The sequence below is a fragment of the Pongo abelii genome, chromosome 12 (assembly GCF_028885655.2).
Source record: "Pongo abelii isolate AG06213 chromosome 12, NHGRI_mPonAbe1-v2.0_pri, whole genome shotgun sequence".
NCBI lineage: Eukaryota > Metazoa > Chordata > Mammalia > Primates > Hominidae > Pongo > Pongo abelii.
Genome location: NC_071997.2, coordinates 78035312 through 78054245, shown reverse-complemented (window position 1 = coordinate 78054245; position 18934 = coordinate 78035312). Strand labels below are relative to the sequence as shown.

The following is an 18934-nucleotide window of genomic DNA, read 5'->3' as shown; positions in this document are numbered from 1 at the left end:
ACATCTACTTAATTTGCCCGGAGAGAAATCCTCCAAACCTCTGCCTAGGATGGAGGACAGAAAATCCAGGAGTCCCTTAAGCAGTCCTCTGCAACATGACCTTGTCCCCCTGCCCCACGCTCCCTGCCTCAGAGGTATCTGATGCCTCCCGATTCTGAGGCACTCCTGGAATGCTGTGGCATTAGTTGGTTTAATTTTTACCCCATTCCCTTCCCCCATAGCACTTAACTTCCAGTTTTCTGCAGTTTACTTGAGTCTATTGCTACTTATCCATCTGTTTTCCATCTTCCAAATTTGTTAAAATCTTCACCCTCATTTAGTTCTTTTCTTCCTTAAGGACGTAAGCCCTCTTAAATTTCTGTAGTGTGATTGTACTGGGGCTTGGGGAAGGAATGGGGGAAATGCACATTGAATTTGCCATGTTTAACTGGAAATCACAGCAACTTTGTCACCATCAACACTTCTTTTATAATATTGGTTCAGTATTAAACTTAGTATTATGTGAACCTGAACCCATTAAATTTAATCATCCTGTTTTGCTCAATTTCTGAAGTGAGAATAATTCCTACTTTGCAGGATTGTTCTGAGAAACAACACATAAAGTGCCTAACACAGTGTTTGCTACATAGTAGACAATAACTGGTAACTGTTTCTGTTGTCAATTATTGCATTGTACTAGGTTATGTGTTGATTTGAAATTTAGCTTGAGAACCTGGCATGACTCTCTCTGTTCTTTTATTGGTATTTCTTTTTCTCCCTCTGTTCTTTTGTTGGTATTTCTCATGGCTAAGTTCATTATTGTATCCTAGGGTCTAGTACAATGCCCAGATTCAATAAATATTTATTAGTTAAATGATAATTATACATTCTTCAATAGATTAAAGTCATAATGTAATTTAAAGTAACATATACTACACAATATAGGCCTGCAATTTATTCATATTTCAGGTATTTGGATATTAGATGAAAATGATTTTTAAAAAACAAAATATTTTAATGTAACATTTAAAAATATGTATATAAACTAGTCTATATGTGCCAGGTTTTTTACTATAAGCATATGAACATGCACATAAATATGCACTAATACCAATTAAAAGTCATCTCATAGTCATTCTGTTCCATCAGCCCACTTAATTACGCCTGGACTTTGGCATTTCAGCAATGTTATCTTGTGCTGACAATTCAAAGTGCCCTTTATGTCTTCTACCACACACAATTTCCTGGCTGCCATCCACAGTCAGTTAACAAATGGCTATGCGCCATCATATTTGAGTCTCTGTAAGAATAAGTGTTCACATTTGGTTTTATATAATAAAACTTTATAAATTGGAAAGCCTAATCTAATATGTGAAGGGGGTATTTCGTACTTAAATAAAACCTTGCTGATTATCAACAACTTGATATTTCAATGTTCTTTTGAATTGCAAATTCAGATATAGTGGTAAAATTAATTTTCTAAAATAGGTTTTAGTTTGTGTTGCTTCTTTTGCACCAAAATGTAACAACAATTTTTTGCTACAGTTATGCTTTTTTCTTTTTACTGTATTTTGAAAATCTATACTATTATTTTTATACTAATAGTCTTTATATGTAAGATCAGAATACTGAGAAGAGTGGGATTTAAGAGAAAAATATTACTGATGAATGATCTTTAAGCAGACACAAAGAGTTAAGAAAAGAACATTTCTCAAAGTAAAACTGCTAAGTTCTCACCAATATAAGAAGCAAATTGTATGTTTGAATAAATCCTGGCTTTGTTGATAAAATATAAATGGTTAGATAGCAACTTGTTTAGAAAATTCTAATTTTAATTAGATCAAGTTTCCAAGAAACAAGAGAGTGGATTTCAAACATTCTTCATGGACTTTGCCTTATTTTTTGCAGTTCTCATCTAACAAGGCTTCTTTCAAGTAATTACTTTGGGTACAATTTGAATTCTTAAGTAGAGTAACCACTAACAATCTGAATATCTTCTTTGATGTTTTCTTGTTTAGATATTCCTCACTATTGTGGGCTTCTGTAAATGTCTCATATGCTTGTATAAATGAACATAGTTGTTATGTCTAATTTTAATAGGTGTAATGTCTGAATAAGGAATTTCCCTTTATAATTTATTAACTCAGATTCCTTTCTCCCCCCTTTATTTCCATGATGAAAAAGAATTTTTTTTTTTTTTTTTTTTTTTTTTTGAGACGGAGTCTCACTCTGTCGCCCAGGCTGGAATGCAAGTGGCGTGATCTCGGCTCACTGCAACCTCTGCCTCCCAGGTTCAAGAGATTCTCCTGCCTCAGCCTCCTGAGTAGCTGGGATTACAGGCATCCACCACCATGCCCGGCTAATTTTTTAAAAATATTTTTTAGTAGAGACAGGGTTTCACCAAGTTGGCCAGGCTACTCTTGAACTCCTGACCTCAGGTGATCCACCTGCCTTGGCCTCCCAAAGTGCTAGGATTAGGCGTGAGCCACCGTGCCCAGCCAGAGAATTATTTTTAAAGTTATTATTTGTGACACTGTGGGAGGTTTTAGATTACTATTTAAAAGATTCATTTTAATTGATTTAATTGACTTCCTTCTGAAATATGTGTTTTAGTTATTTGCATAACAAGCTACATCAAATTTAATTGCTTAAAACAACAATCATCTTATTAGCTTAATCTTCTGCAATCTTGGCTGAGTTCAGCTGGGTAGTTCTTGGTCTGGTCGGTGATGGTCACTTGTGTGGCCACATTCACTTGGCAGATGGACTGAGGACTGGACTCAGCTGGGATGCAGGAATGACTGGGCCTCCCCTTCTCCATGTGGTCACTCCACGTGGTTTCTCCAGCAGGGTAGCTGGACTTCTTACTCCCAAGAATGCAAAAACAGAAGCTATAACGCTTTCTTGAAGTTTATGGCTAGTACTGGCATAGTGTTACCTCTGTTATATCCTGTTGGTTAAAGCTAATCATAAGACCAGCCCACATTTACGGAGGCGGGGACTATTCAAGGATTTGAATACTGGGAGGCCAGATTCATTGGGGCCACCAATTTAACAGACTACCACAATACCCTTCAAAAGTCATTTAAATGAGAGTTTAGGAGTAGCCAACTCTTCACCTTTCATTGTCTGAAAATGTCTTTAAGTTGCCCACACTCTTTAATGAATGAAAGCATAGCTAAATGCAGAATTCTGGGTTCACAATTAATTACCCTTTACACACTTTGAAGATATTACTCCACTGTCTCCTGGATTTTATTGTTATGTCAAGTCTGCAGGCAGTTCAAATTCTTTGAGGGTCATCTGTTTCAGTATAAGATTTTTAATTTCAAAGAAAGCCTTTCTATATAAAAGGAATTCATAGTTACTTATGATTTGAATATTCCAGTTTGAACATTATAAATTTGAAAAATATGTTTCCTTAAGTCTTTAATTTTTAAATATTGTATAAAATAAGAATAGCATCTTTCACTTGTTTGACATTTAACTCAAGTTGAACAAACGAAATATACCTTAACAATGACTCATTTACGAAACATAGTCAATTAACTTCTGTTAGCATTTTAAATTGTAAGTTTGTTGATTTAATTATGTTCTGTTTTCCAGAACTACCATTCAACCAGCTATCCCATTACTGGGTATATACCCAAAGGAATATAAATAAAGACACATGCATGCATATGTTCATTGCAGCACTATTCACAATAGCAAAGACATGGAATCAACCTAAATGCCCATCAACTGTAGACTGCTTAAAGAAAATGTGGCACATATACACCGTGGAACACTATGCAGCCATAAAAAGGAATGAGATCTGGTCCTTTGCAGGAACATGGGTGGAGCTGGAGGCCATTATCCTTAGCAAACTAATGCAGGAACAAAAAACCAAATACCACTTGTTCTTATAAATGGGAGCTAAATGAGGAAAACACATGAACACAAGGTAACAACAGACACTAGGGCCTGTTGGATGGTGGAGGGAGGGAGGAGGGAGAGAATCAGGAAAAATAACTAATGGGTACTAGGCTTAACACCTGGGTGATAGAATAATCTGTACAACAAACCCCCATGAGACAAGCTTACCTATATATAACAAACTTGCACATGTACCCCTGAACTTAAAATGAAACTTTAAAAAATAATAGTTATTATATTGTTTTCTTCTCAAATATTTAAACATCTTTACAAGAAAAACTTAAAGCTTTGACAATCAAAACATTTCCAAATCCTTAAATAATTTCTATAAATTCAATAAATTAAACCTAATAAATCTTATAAAACCTAATAAACCTTGTGGCTACTGTGGGCTTACTACCTATGGGGCAGCCCTGTTCCACAAGGAGAAGAAAAAAAAACCTAATAAATCTTGCAAAACCTTGTAAATCTAATAAATTCAGATATCTTAAATATTTTAATACTGTTTATAAACTTAATCAGATTTCCCTAAAATTGTCAGCACAACACTAGTATTTGATCAAAATTTTTTTGACAATGTACTAAATAACAAATTACAGGTTTAATTTTCTTTGCTTTCTCATCTCTATATTTAATCCCAAAGCTTCCCAGAATTCAAAAGATTTACCAACCATCTACTTTAGTAGTGTGTAAATCCCAGAATATTGGTTTTGAGTATTAGTAAAGCATTAAATTTGTTTTATATTGGTTTTGAAAAGAAGCTACTCTGTAACCAGTCTTTACTTGTTACACTATAAGAAAAATTGTCTGATATGCTATTTGTATTTAATCTGATCCATGGCTAGGTATTATTGTGATTATTACAGACAGTGTTAACTGACAAACAAAAATTGTATGTATCTATACAAAACATCATTACATGATGTTTTGAAATACACATTGTGAAGTGGTTAATTAAGATGTTTATTACCTTACATACATTATTTTTGTGGTGAGAACACTTAAAATCTATTATTTTAGCAATTTTCAAGAGTACAATACATTAACTATAGTTACCTTGTTGCACATTCATCCCTCAGTATCCAGGGGATTGGTTTCAGGACCCCTGTGGATACCAAAATCCACAGATGTTCAAGTTCCTTATATAAAGTAGTGTAGTATTTGCATATAACCTATGCACATCTTCCCATATACTTTAATCTGTAGATTACTTAGAATACTTACTACAGTGTAAATGCCATGCAAATAGTTGTTATTGTGTTTTTTATTTGTATTATTTTTGTTGTTTATTTTTCTGAAAAGTTTCAATCCATAGTTGGTTGAATATGTGGATACAGAACCTATGGATAGAGAGCACCAACTGTACTTTATATCTTTTAAACTTACTGTTCCTTTCTAACTGAAATTTCGACTCCTTTGACCAACAAAATCTCCCCAGTTCTGCTCCCTCCAGAGGGCTTTTAATGATGACAGATTTTGCTTTATGCAGTTCACTTACTAAAACATCAGTATAACTTAAATTCATCTTATGTAGATCTCCTTGCAGTAGGTAGATGTAAACTCTGTTGTCTGAGGATTTTTCAGGTGTGGAAATTGCTGTCATCTGATTTTAACCCAATAGAAAGCGTAGCATATACATTTCCAGTTTGGGGCAGCTTATTTGCCCCAATTGTTACTGTCACCTTAGGCAGCTGTAATGTTAAACAACTGTCCCTGATTGTTTTGGATGAATACGTGGTCGTGGGGTGAGGCAGGGGCAGGGTGGCAGGGGTGCATAATTCACTTTTAGGGCTCTGAGTCATGTCTATAAAGACGAATCCTGCAAGCCAGGTTAAATAATGACAGTTCTGTGAGTTGGTATTTGTGAGACACTCCAAACCCCTTCCGCTTCTTCCAGTAGTTGATAGGCTTCTGGTTTTCATCATAATTGCAGGGTTCTTGGTTTTCAAGGCTTCTGCAGAGGAGAGATTGGTAGTGGGGGGAGGGGGAAACTGCATGAGTTAAAATGTCATCAAACTTGCTTTTATTTTGAAGATTAAGCCATTTTTCTTGAATAAATGCTCCTTAGATTATTGCATGCCTTTGGTTAATTTCCAGAGTTCTAAAGAAGTTGATTTTGATGACTTTTGCCAGTGTATTCATTGCTTTTGTGGAGGAGCAGCTTTTTCAAAGGTCCTTAACTCTGAAATTACCACTGATGTTCTGTCCCATTAGTTTCCATGTTACAAATATCTCCTTCCAATCTGCCATCTCTATTAGCTTTGCCCATGGTGTCTTTCATCGAGCAGTTCTCCTATGTTTTTTAATATAATCAAGTTTTTACCTTATGGGTTGTGTACTGGCCATTTTAAGAAGGGTTTTTCCTACCCTTAGGTAAAGAACGTTTTCTCCTACACTTTCTTATCTTGATTTTATACTTTTACCTTCCATAATTAAGTCTTTAATCTTAGAGTCCACCATGCGCGCACTATTAAATAGGGAATCAATTCCCCTTTCCAGCATGGAGTGAACCGCTTTTCTGAATACCATTTATAAAATAATCTGCACTTTTCCCGTTTACTTATAGGACCTCCTTAATTTTATGTTAAGTTTCCATATATAAATGAGTTTGTCTGCAAGCTCTCTGTTATGTTACTTAGGTTAATTTTCAGTTCTTGGATCAGTACCAAAATATTGTAATTATATGGATTTTTAGCTGGTCTTAATATCTGATATGGAAAGTCTCAATTATTCACCCTTCCTTCAGAGCTGATTTATGGGATTTATTTTTCTATTTAAACATTGAAAGGTATGACATTCCTGAAAATATCCAGCTAGAATTTTGATTGGATTGTGGTGACATTATATATTAAGAAAAAGTCACCATTATAATAAAATACTATCATCCTATTCAAGAGCATAGAATGTCTATTCAGTTCTACTTTTAGGTCTTTAACAGAATTTAAATTTTTTCTCTATAGAGATCTTGTGAATGCTTTTTTAATTTCTCGAAACTTCATACTATATAGTTTCTGTTTCTACTAAGAATATATGTTATTTTTCATTATATCTTCTAGTAGGTTATCACTGTTGTAGAGAAATGCTCTTGATTTTTGATTTTTATACATTTATCCAATGTCTGTTTACTTTGCCATACTCTTATTCTCATAATTAATGGACTCTTGTTGTTTTTCTATTCAGGTAATTATATTACCTACAATTACTTTTTTTTTGCTCCTTTGTAATCATTGTACTACTCTTTTATATAGTACTCACCAGAGTCTCCATTAATGTTAAACAATAGAATTTTAGTTCTGAGTTTTTATGGGTATAATACTTAGAATTTTCTGTTCTTTAATCCTTATCTTTTTCAGGTAACAAAAATTTTTGTTATTTTCTTCCTTATATCTCAGACATCCTCTTTGATTTATTTCTAGTCTTGAATTGTTCGTCTAGTTTTTCAAAGTAGGTCTGTTTTGGGGGGAAATCATCTGAGGCCTTCCTTTCCTTCCCGTATTTTTGAAATTTTGGCTTCACAGTTAAATGAAAATTTGGTTGGATATAAAAACTCTAGGCTTAAAGTGCTTTTCCTTTTAATATTAAAAAAAAATTATCTTGTGTCCAATGTTGCTATTGAGAAATTTGATATTAACCTGTTGTTACTCCTTCATAATTTACCTCTTTGAAAGCATTTATAATTTTTCTTTATCCCAGATGATGTTAAATTTCTCTATTAAATGTCTTAGATGCGAGTTTTTCCTTTATCTGTACTGCAAGATCGAGAGGAGAGAAGCCCAGCTAGGGTGTAAAATTTAAGGAGGCACTCCCAGGGTCATCCAAGTGCCTCCTTAAAGTTTTGCATCCTTTGTGCCTCATTGCCTCATTTTTCTCCTGCCCCTGCTACCTGTTTGGTATTCTGTGAGCTCTTTCAATCTGAGGTGTTTGATCTTTCTTTAATTCTTGGATACATATCATCGTCATTTTCTCAAATATTTCCTTCCCTTCCCTCTATTTCTTCTTAGTTCTGGTGTTGATACTTCCACCTTCCATGTCTCTGAGCTTTTCTTTATTTCTTTATCCTTTCCTGCTGCCTTCTGGGACAGCTTCTCAGTCTGATTTTCTAGTTCATGATTCTTGTTGTCTAGACCATGTATTTTTTTGTTTCAACTGTTATATTTTTTATTTCTAACATTTTTTGTTATTCCTTTTTATGACCTGTTCTTGTTCATATTAACAATACCTTGTTCTGGATCTTTGAGGATATTTGTTATGCTTATTTTAAATTCTTGGTATATTGGTTCTGATAATTCTGCTTCACACAGTATATGTTTTAAAATTTTCTTTTATGGTCAAATTTATGGTAGATCATATTCCCCTAGGGGAATCAGTAGGCCTGTGCAGGCAAAGGCTGAAGACCAGGGTCTGGTTTGTGTGTCTCCCACTAAATTTAAGGAAAGAAAATGAGGCTCAGGCTGGAGAGCTTCTGGTACCACAAAACCTATTTTGACCATTGTTAATTACTGTCACTCTACTAGGCTGGTCATGTAGTCAGGAATCCACCCTACCACCCTTAAACTGTTAAAAAAAAAAAAAAGGCATCATTGAGATAAGTCAGTATCTTGATGTTTTTAATTCACCAGCATTGACAGTTGCTGGGGGAATGTTGGAGGAAGAAATGCCCAAGGGGGCAACATGTACCCATTTTCATCAGCTCGTTATCCTGGAGGAACTTCTGTGCTCTTCTGATATTACTGTGTTGACAACAACTGGCTAGGCAGTTGCTGCCAGTTTCTGTGGCCCTGGGCAAGCATGATCTTCCCAAGGCAATGTGAGGGAAAGTCAAGAGCAGATTTTAAAAGCTCTCCCCCAACTTATTCTCTCTTGGCTACATCTGACCTTCCTACCCTCCAGTCCAAATTGCCACCAACCCTTCGTACCAGTTCACTAAAGCCTTTGGGTTTCTCACAGTTTTTTTGATAGCTCCGTTTCCTGCTTCCTTTTCCCTTCCATGGTTTCCGCTTTTGTCAGGATACAAAAGAACTGGCCCTTTGCTAACTTTGAAGACTCCATAATTTGACCCTAGCATCCTAGAGACTTCACAAACACTGCCCTTAATTTTCACAATTCCAAAAGCAAATTATTGTTTTCTTCATTTTAGAGAGGAGGAAACAGAATTTCAATGAAGTTCAGTGATTTTTTTCAAAGTCACACAACTAGGAAATGTGGTAAAGCCAGAATTTGAAAACATGTCTATTTTATTCCCAAATGCATGCTTTGAATACTTCATTAGCACCACCTAATTAATGCCTAAATTTAGAGCCGCTTCATTCTGTCTATCCACGAAGTTATGAAACTGTGTCCGAACATACTAATGTTCTGTGAGCTGGACCATGGTATTCATAAAAAAAATGGTCATCTTTTCCCACTTGTTAGAAAAAAAATATAAATTACGGATAGCATTTTCTCAGTGTCATGCTTATTAAATCTTTGCGCTACTGTTTTCTGTTTTCTAGCGAGTTCTAAAAGAAAGGTAATGATTAAGTAGAAAATGAGTTTTGAGCAGTTGATTGCAATTAGAAATCAAGAAAATGTTAACAGTTAACTTTTTTTATACTGCTAACTGGGAAAAGATTGCCATTTTGTATCATGTAATGTATAAGTATTTGAATATTAATCATTCTTGCTAATAAAATTAGTTTATAACAATGTCTGAATATCAAAGTGAATTCATGAATCCTTAATAAGTGTAAATTTACTAACATTTTTTCTTATGTATTCCTCTAATTTTAAAGGTGTGATTTTTAAAAGTTAAATTTTATTTTTTAATAGTTAATATATGCATATGGCACAAAATTCAAATGGTACAAAAAGATATACAGTGAAAACTGAATCCACTTCTCCCCACCTCTGTCCTCCAGTCACCCAGTTCTCTTTCCCTACAGTCACCACTGTTACCAGTTTGTTACATAGCATTTCATAGATATGTTAGTTGTACATAAACTCTTACGTACTTTTTTTTCTTTTTTTTTGAGACAGAGTCTTGCTCTATCACCCAGGCTGGGGTGCAGTGGCGTGATTTTGGCTCACTGGAACCTCCGCCTCCCAGGTTCAAGTGATTCTCCAGCCTCACCCTCCTGAGTAGCTGGGACTATAGGCGTTCACCACCACGCCCGGCTAATTTTTTTTTTTTTTTTGTATTTTTAGTAGAGACGGGGTTTTCACCATGTTGGCCAGGATGGTCTCGATCTCTTGACCTTGTGATCTGCCCGCCTTGGCCTCCCAAAGTGCTGGGATTGCAGGCGTGGGCCACTGCGCCCGGACACATACATATTTTTTAAGGGAGAAATTTTTGTCCTTGATAGAATTTTACTTCACTCAACTTTTTTTATTGCCAGCAACAGTACTGAAAGTTGCTCTGATTCTTTAAATAAGCTTCTCTGCTGAAAGTAAAACTGAGTTTTAAAAATTATTTAAGATGTTAAACATACATGGAGCAGAGACCAATATAATGAACTCATATACTCATCACCCAGATTGAAAAATTATTTAAAAGTGATTTTTAAAGGATTTCATACTCTTGCTAATTTTTCAGAACTCCTGTTATTGGGCAAAATGAAAAGAATTATGTGTTCAACTACAACTGCAGCAGCCCTAGAGTCTTCCAGTGGATTCCATTAGTGCTAGCTTCGGCATACAATTTCCACTCCGTGGCCATAGCCACTGGCCAAACTATAGATTCAACATAGAATTTCTCATACTCTTTCTAGTAGTGAAAAGTTAACAAATTATAGTTATGCTTTCCCTAAAACGTATTGGTATCTGTGTAAAAAGCATATCTAACAATTTTTTTTTTTTCTTAATGAGACAAGATCTCTCTTTCGCCTAGGCTGAAGCACAGTGGTGCAGTCATGGCTCACTGCAGCCTTGAACTTTTGAGCTCAAGCGATCCTCCCACCTTAGCCTTCCGAATAGCTGGGATTATAGGCACATGCCACCATGCCTGGCTTATTTTTTGTAGAGATGGAGTTTCACCATGTTCCCCAGGCTAGTCCTCAAACTCCTGGGCTCAAGCAATCCTCCTGTCTTGGCCTCCCAGGGCATGCTGGGATTACAGGAATGAGCCACCATGCCTGACCATATTGTTGTATTAATATTAATTTTAGTTTTAAAAATTACTAATAATTCCACACATGGGGCTAATTTGGTTATTTTGATTTGGCTCTTTTCATGAAGAAAGAATGGTGAATCCATTCTATTTATTATTTAGATGTGTGTAAATAATCTTGCATGCTTCAAGAATTTAGTTTTGTTACCATATTTTAGATTATTAATACTGATTATATGTCCATAAACAAATCTAATTTTTTGACCTGACTTCACAAAATCTTTTTTTTAGTACCACTTGCCTCTCCTGGTACATCAGCAGAACTTCAAAACAATTTTATAGAATACATCTCTTTTATACATCAATATGACGCCAGAAAAACTCCGAATGAGCCTCTCCAGGGAAAGGTGAGGCAGTATTTAGAATTATTTAATACTTTAAGAAAGAGTAGATTTGTAGAACTTTAAGCCTTTTCAAGTCATAATTATCTTTCTAAATGTCTATTTAAACAAACTACTTCAGTTATTAATAGGATAGAATCTTAGCCACATACCATAGTAAAATGTAAGGAATAATACTATCCTGGTATGGTGGTGCCACCTGTAGTCCCAGCTACTCAGGTGGGTGAGGCGGGAGGGTTGCTTGAGCCCAGGAGTTCGAGGCTGCAGTGAGCCGTAATTGCACCACTGCATTCCAGCCTGGGTGACACAATGAAACCTCATCTCAATCAATCAGTCCAAACATAATAATTTGAATCAGTCTTTGGAATTTGGTCTACTTAAATTATTGAAATAATTTGTGTAAAATAATATCAAAGCATACTGGGTACAGTGACTTGACGCCTGTAGTTCCAGCTACTCTGGAAGCTGAGGTTGGAGGATCACTTGAGTTTGAGACCAGCCTGGGCAACATAGCAAGGCCCATTTCTAATAATAATAATAATAGTAATAATATCAAAGCAGTTTGACAAATGTTTTGATATGCTTAATACATGTGTGTGGCAGGGAGATGCATATAAGGTTTATGAAGAGAAATAGAAATCTAATTGTCAATTATTGGATTTTTTTCCAACTATAGATGTTTGCTTTCATATTTTATTATCACTTAGCTTTTCATTAGCATTAATAGGCATTTGGGATGCAATCATAAATTCTTAGGTCTATGAACTATAGTTTTTGTTGTATCCATAGCAATCTTTAGAGCAAGAAATGAAGTTTGATGTGAATAGTCTTAAACAGTCCAAATGATAAAAAAGTTGAGAATGGGAGATGAGCTGCTACTTCTTTGACTTTCTGCTTTTTTCCTTCCTGTTCATTTTCTGATGCACCCTATTTTATAATTTAAAAGGTTCACCCATATATGGTGGTGTCTAGTTTGGGACTGAGGTGACACCAATGAAGAGGCAGAGAAGCGCCTGCATCACTGACTAGGACTTGAGCTAACCCACAAACTCAGTTCACAGCTGCATCTTCCAGCAATCTGCATTCTCCTGGTTAATGTCGACTTTGTTTTCTTTTCCAGAGACACGGAGCTTTTGTACAGAGAGAGATAAAACCAGGGAGTAGGCCAACAGTTCCTAAAGGAACAGAGGTATTACTGAATGCTCCAGGGTCACATTCATCAGAACAGTCCAAAAAAACAGAGAAAGGAAACTCAGCGGAAAGCAGAATGATCTCACCAGGTCTCTGCCAACAAAATTCCCAAGAGCTGTTAGAGCCTAAAACTCACTTATCAGAAACAGACGTCAGACAGGCAGCCAAGGCATGCCCCAGCAGTCCTGAGAGCAGAGAAAAGACGGCAGGCACCACTCAAACAACTGTAGGAGATGCTCTTTTCACTAGGCACAAGCCTTTAAATCCACCAGTTAAAAAATCAGAATAAATTACCTTCTTCAGGTAAAAATCTAATCCCTGGAATATAGGGAAATTTCACAATCATCATCTTGGCCCTTACATTTACTTTTCTGTTATCAGTAACTTCAGAACATACAATTTATGTAAATAGAAAAAGAGAAAAAAGACAATTAAAATACAACCAAATGTTATTAATAAGAGTGGTCTCCAATAAGTGGAGTGAGACATTATTTCTATGTCACATTCTTTATAAACACAACTTTGTTTTGCACAACAAATGATCGTAATTAACAAATATAATAAGACTTAGAAGACAGGCCCTGTTCGACATGAGTGACAGCTTTGGAATCAAACAAACTAGAGTTGGAATGTTGGCTTCACTTCATTCCTTGAGCTGTGTGACCTTGGGTAAGTAACTTAACCTCTCTAGACTTCAGTTTTCTCAACTGTAAAATTAGGAAAATAGCAACTTCGTAAGATTATTGAGGATGTGATTATGCACATTGATCAGTAAGTGGTCAATGTAATCATATCATCACTGCTACTATAATTCAATTTTCAATTTAAGGATAATGTTCTCTTATATATTTAATTTTTCCTCATTATTCTAAAACTTAGAACTCCTCCATATAAAATTAAAAGTGTGAAAATCTAAAAATACCTCTGCCAGTACAAGATGCACAGACACATACACACTTAATTCAAAGACGTAAGGGTACTTAGAATATTGAAGTATTTTCTAAATTGTTTTCTATTTTACTCAGATCATTTCTAGCACCAACTCAACCTTTGCTTTTTGGATGAGTTTGGTAAGGATTAATTCTACTTCCAATTTGGTGTGTTTGGTGTGCCACAATATATCTATTACAAGATATGTTATATTGCATACAAGTGGAAGTAGGTGGAGTATTCCTCTGTGATAAAGAGTATTTACAAATTTCCATGGGGAAATATCAGCTGCTCACTATTATCTGCAGTATTGATAAGACTACAGCTATATCTTTATCCCTTTATTCTCCATTAAAGAAATTGTGATAAACTGCAAAATAATGAATGTCATTATATTTTTTTGTGTTGGGGACTTCTAGTTCTTGCCACATGTATATCTCCAATATATATCTTGGAGATCTTTCCTTGTCAACACATGTAGGCAACCTTGTTATTTTAATAGCTCCATAGTCTTCAATAGCATAGGTATACTACTATAAAATTGGAAAAATAAGAATGCAAGTTTTGGTATGAGGGCAGGGAAGGGAGAGGTTGTTAGCATGTTTGGAAAAAGATCTTAAAGCCTAGGGACTTGAATTTTTATCCTCATTGGAACAGGGATGGAACCTTATGTCCTCCAAAGTAGAAAGATAGAATTGAAATCTGCATAAAGCTAGAACTCTCGAATGGCTGGCCTGTCAGTGCAAGGCAGACTCCACTCCACTCATATAACCAGAAGATAGCAAGAAAATTTGCCTCTGCCTGGAGCTATGGATAGTGAATAAACTCCTTGTGAAAAAGTAAAACCCCAAGCTTGTACCACGCTCCAGTTAGGAATATGAATTTACATGTAAGACTTCTCTTAGGACACAAAACGAAAAAATCCTCTAGTGATGCCACCGAAGGGCCTGACAAAAGCAAATGCAAACCCTCCCTGGAGAGAGTTTCATGATCAACACAAAAAAGGAATCCCTGCTAAAGACAGTCACCAACAAAAATTACAAATCACACCAAGAAGAAAACCAAACTGAGCAAGAGTCTGCAGTACAAAAGAATGACTATAATTTCAGAACTGGAGATAAAAGAATTAAAACATGTAACTTCAAAACTGGAGATAAAAGAATTAAAATACTTTCAATTTGAAGATCCTTGGTTTTTTTCCACCTTAGAAAATTTTATTACGTTGCCTTTTCTGTTATTTCCATCCCTTCCATTCTTTCTCTTCCCTCTTTCTGGAACAGCTATTAGCTAAATGTTTGAACACTTGGATCTATTGTCTATGTCTCTCATTATCTGTCTGTGTGTGTATGTGTGGTTTTTTGTTTTGAGACAGTCTCTCCAGAGCCAGGCTGGAGTGCAGTGGCTTGATCTCGGCTCACTGCAATTTCCACCTCCCAGGTTCAAGCGATCCTCCAGCCTCAGCCTCCCACGTGCTGGGATTACAGGTGTGCACCACCACACCTGGATAATTTTTGTATTTTTAGTATAGGCAGGGTTTTGCCATGTTAGCCAGGCTGTTCTCAAACTCCTGAGCTCAATCGATCTGCCTACCTCAGCCTCCCACAGTGCTGAGATTACAGGCATGAGCCACTGTGCATGGCTCTCATCTTTCTCATGGTACTTCGCCACTAAGTAATGCAAGAATTCCCTGACACTTTCTACTAATTTGCTTTTCAGCCTTGTCCATTGGTATGCCAGTCCATTTATTGAAACTTAATATGTGACCATCTATTAAACTTAGTATATATTTAATGTCCAATCGATACATGTTTCATCAATACATAAGACTCTTGCTCTCTTATGGATATGATCATCTCTCCTAGGATATTGTAGTTATGCTTAAAATGTTTTGTTTGCTCTCTCAATTCTATTAACTTTTGTTTGTTGAGTGTGAAACTCGCACCTGGGTATTGTACTTTTTCCCAAATGCTTCATGTCTCTTAATTGTCTACTCTTCTTTCATTATATGGTTTCCAGGTTACTATCAGTTTCCGTTGACTATAGCCTGACTTTGGGACAGGTTTGGGATGTAGACAGGAGCTGAACATGATTTGTCTGATGAGCGCTTTGGTCTTCCTGGGGGTCAGTAGCTACTTGGGCATTACCCTGCTTCTCCAGCCCCAGTGTATGATTTGATTCATGCCACAGTTACCCTGGCTTAACATAGCAGGGAAACAGAAAGGGAATGACTGGTTTGCTGCTCCACATGTAGTTCCCTAATTTTTCAAATTGATAAATGGCCCAGGGCCTCTTCTACCTCTTCATATTCATTGACTCTAGGCTTGTAGTCCTATCAGACCTACCATCAGGTCATCTCTACACAGGTTAGGCTTTTGTTTCCTTTAGTTTTGTTCTTCTAAACTTGATTTCTTTGGTAATCTCTTTCAAAATTTATTTTAAAATTTTGTTTTCTGATCATAAGTTTTCCTGTTTTCTAACTCTATTAAAATGGATTTCATTATCTATATTTACCTACATTTTACGGACTTTAGAGGGCAACAGGGAGTGGCTGTGTATGATCAGTCCACCATCTTGAGTCAATCTCTAATTTTCTTTCTAAATCATTTGCAAACTTAGTACTTTAACCATTAGGAAATAACACATTATCTGCAACAGACCTCATAGTTGACTGACAAATGTCACTGAGGATTGACACAGTCCTTGTGCCCCACATAATTTAGAGGAGAATGGTCTGGGATCATAAGCCCAGTGAGTGGTTCCTACCACAGGCTAGGTTGGTTCTCAATGTTTTCAAACATAAGGGCATCTTTTCTGCATTAAGATAAAAAGTTTATGGTTCCTCACAATGACTGAAAGTCATTGAAATTTCAGTATCCATTGTGTGGGAAATGTATAATAAAATGCAATGATGATTTCCAGGTTTAAGTCTCTATTTTTTTAACTGCAAAGGGTGTGTCTCTCCAAAATGAATTCCATAGTCTATTAAAGTCATAACTGCCTGTCAGTACAAATAGTGCTCTTAAATTTCACAAGAATATTTGAATGTTTCCAAGTAGTTCCCTTATTATTTCCAAAGAATGCTAGCCTTTACCAGGATACAAGATCATTTTTCAAATTACAAAAAATAAAAAAGAAAACCAAACAAAAACAAAAACCATCATTTATTATTAAAGTCAAAAATACTTTAATGAAGGTGCTAATGGTTTCTAACATTGCTATTAATAGCATAAATTTGTATATGTTAAGTATTGAAGCATTTTAAAATCTATTATCTTATGTGACTCTTACAATAATCCTATGAAGCAGGGCAAATAATAATTGCATTTCACAGCTATTTATAGAGAACATAAATGATTTCTCCAAGTCTGCAGTTAGCAAGCAACTAGGACCAGATCCAGAGTTTCTCAATAACCGGTCCATTAATTCCCAGATGTTAACCAACAGGGCAATGCTGGCCCATAACAAATGAAAAAACAAGGATAGTATAAATAAGTATCAAGACAAATAACTTCAATTCTTTTATTGAAGAGACTGCAACTTTATGGCATTTTGGGATTTAAAATACTCTTTGTTAGACTCCTTACTGCCTTAATGGACTATGTTGATGTTGGAAGCACCCATCATCCCGAACACAGATAAATGTAGGATAAAATATAACAGGAACATTTGAAATATACAACTAAGCACTAAAACAAGAAATTAAAATCCTCAGGTGCCAGAAATGGAGAGAACACAAACAAGCAATGAGCAAGAGGTGAGACTAAAGCAATTGCAGAGTCGGAATCAGAGGATGAACTTATGGGCTGAGATTTTAATGCCTGAGCTGGAATGGGAATGGAAGCCCCAGGTGCAGTGGAGTTGGAGCTGTGCAAAGAGCCAGGATCCTAGAAGAGCTTTACTGCTGTGAAAATAATTCTGGGCTATCTCTTCCCATTAGCCTGGGAATTAGGGGAGGTAGTAGATTCATTACCACCTAGATGACACACCTACCAAATCGAGCTATGCACAGGAGTGGGGTCCAGTGTGTATTCATGAGGAGGAAATGCAAACCAAGAAAGCAACAGAAATACTGGTTTGAACCAGGAAACTTGAGGAACCCTGTTAAAAACAAATAAGAAATCACTCCATAGTGACAATTAATAAGCCTGCACACATGAGACAATGTGGAAAAAAATCCCAAGATGAGATGGTTAAAAACAAAAAACAAAAACACAAGAGGCAAGAACAAAAACTTCCCAGGAAAGGAGTTAGCAGAACTCATATGCCAAGAATTACAGACAATAGAACAAATAGACTATATAAAGTAAGTATACCTAAAATGACTCAAGACATAAGAGAATACAAAGTATACAGAAACCTCTTGCTTCTGCTCTCACCGTGTGATATGCTGGCTCTGCCTTTGCCTTCTGCCATAATTGTAAACTTCCTGAGGCCTCACCAAAGCCAAGCAGATGCCAGTGCTGTGCTTCCTGAACAGCCTGCAGAACCATGAGCCAATTAAACCTCATTTCTTTATAAATTAAACAAAAAGTATACAGAAAGACCAGAACACCATTAAAATAGGCACATTTGGGAGTGAAGCTATAGAGATTCTACAGTTTAAAATGTCTAATTTTTAAAAAACTTAATTCAGTAGATTAAACATAGCTTAAGAGAAAATCAGTAAATTGGAAGATAGGACTGAAGAACACTCACAAAATGCAACACAAAAAGATTTTTAAAATATTAATAGGAAGACAGAGAATAGAATGTTATTAAGAGTTCCAGAAGGATATAATACAAGGAACATGAGAGAAAATTTGAAACGAAAATGGCTATGATAGAGACTACTACTTGTTTCCCAATAGCCAGTCATCCCCTCTTTCTTACTAATAAAATCACCCATTTTTAGCTGGAAATTTGGCTGACCAGAATAAAGACAGTATTTCCCAGCTTCCCTTGTAGCTGGGTTGACTATATGACTATGTTCTGGGATATAACCAGAGCAGCATGTGCAGCTTCTAAAAATGTCCTTGAAGGGAGGTTGTAGGCACTATTTTCTTTCTAGTAGCTGGAATTCAGCTGTGATAGTGTAAGGTTTTAGCCATCTTGCTGAAAATGGAGAAGCAATAAAATACAAGGATCCTTGAGCCTCTGACATCATCAAACACACCTGGATGGCCTAATCTGTATGAGAAAGAAATAAACTTCTATCTTGTATAAACTACTGTGATTTAGGATTGTTTTCTTTAATCACTTGTAGCAAATTCTACTCCTAACTTATACAATGATTGAGCATTTTCTAGGATTAAAGAAAGATGTGAGTTTTCAATCTGAAGGGGAAAAATCAATTGTGAACTAGAAAAATGAAATCCAGACATAGACGCATAATAGTGAAACTGCAGAATATCAAATCTAAAGAGAAAAACCTTAAAAACAAATCAGAGATAAAAGA

At 35.8% G+C, this 18934-nt stretch overlaps 1 protein-coding gene across 2 annotated transcripts in view; it reads left to right on the top strand.

Annotated features, from left to right (window-relative positions):
• Positions 1 to 14683, top strand: part of C12H2orf73 (chromosome 12 C2orf73 homolog) — a 31427-nt gene extending 16744 nt beyond the window's left edge. The window contains exons 4-6 of one of the 2 annotated variants that reach the window (XM_054547571.1): positions 11270 to 11385; positions 12500 to 13239; positions 14406 to 14683. In XM_054547571.1, the coding sequence (XP_054403546.1) occupies positions 11270 to 11385; positions 12500 to 12859 (476 nt within the window). In that variant the 3' untranslated portion in view covers positions 12860 to 13239; positions 14406 to 14683. Of the gene's footprint in view, positions 1 to 11269; positions 11386 to 12499; positions 13240 to 14157 lie in introns of both variants that reach the window. The other variant, XM_002812032.3, reaches the window with a different exon arrangement.
• Positions 14684 to 18934: the final 4251 nt, after the last annotated feature.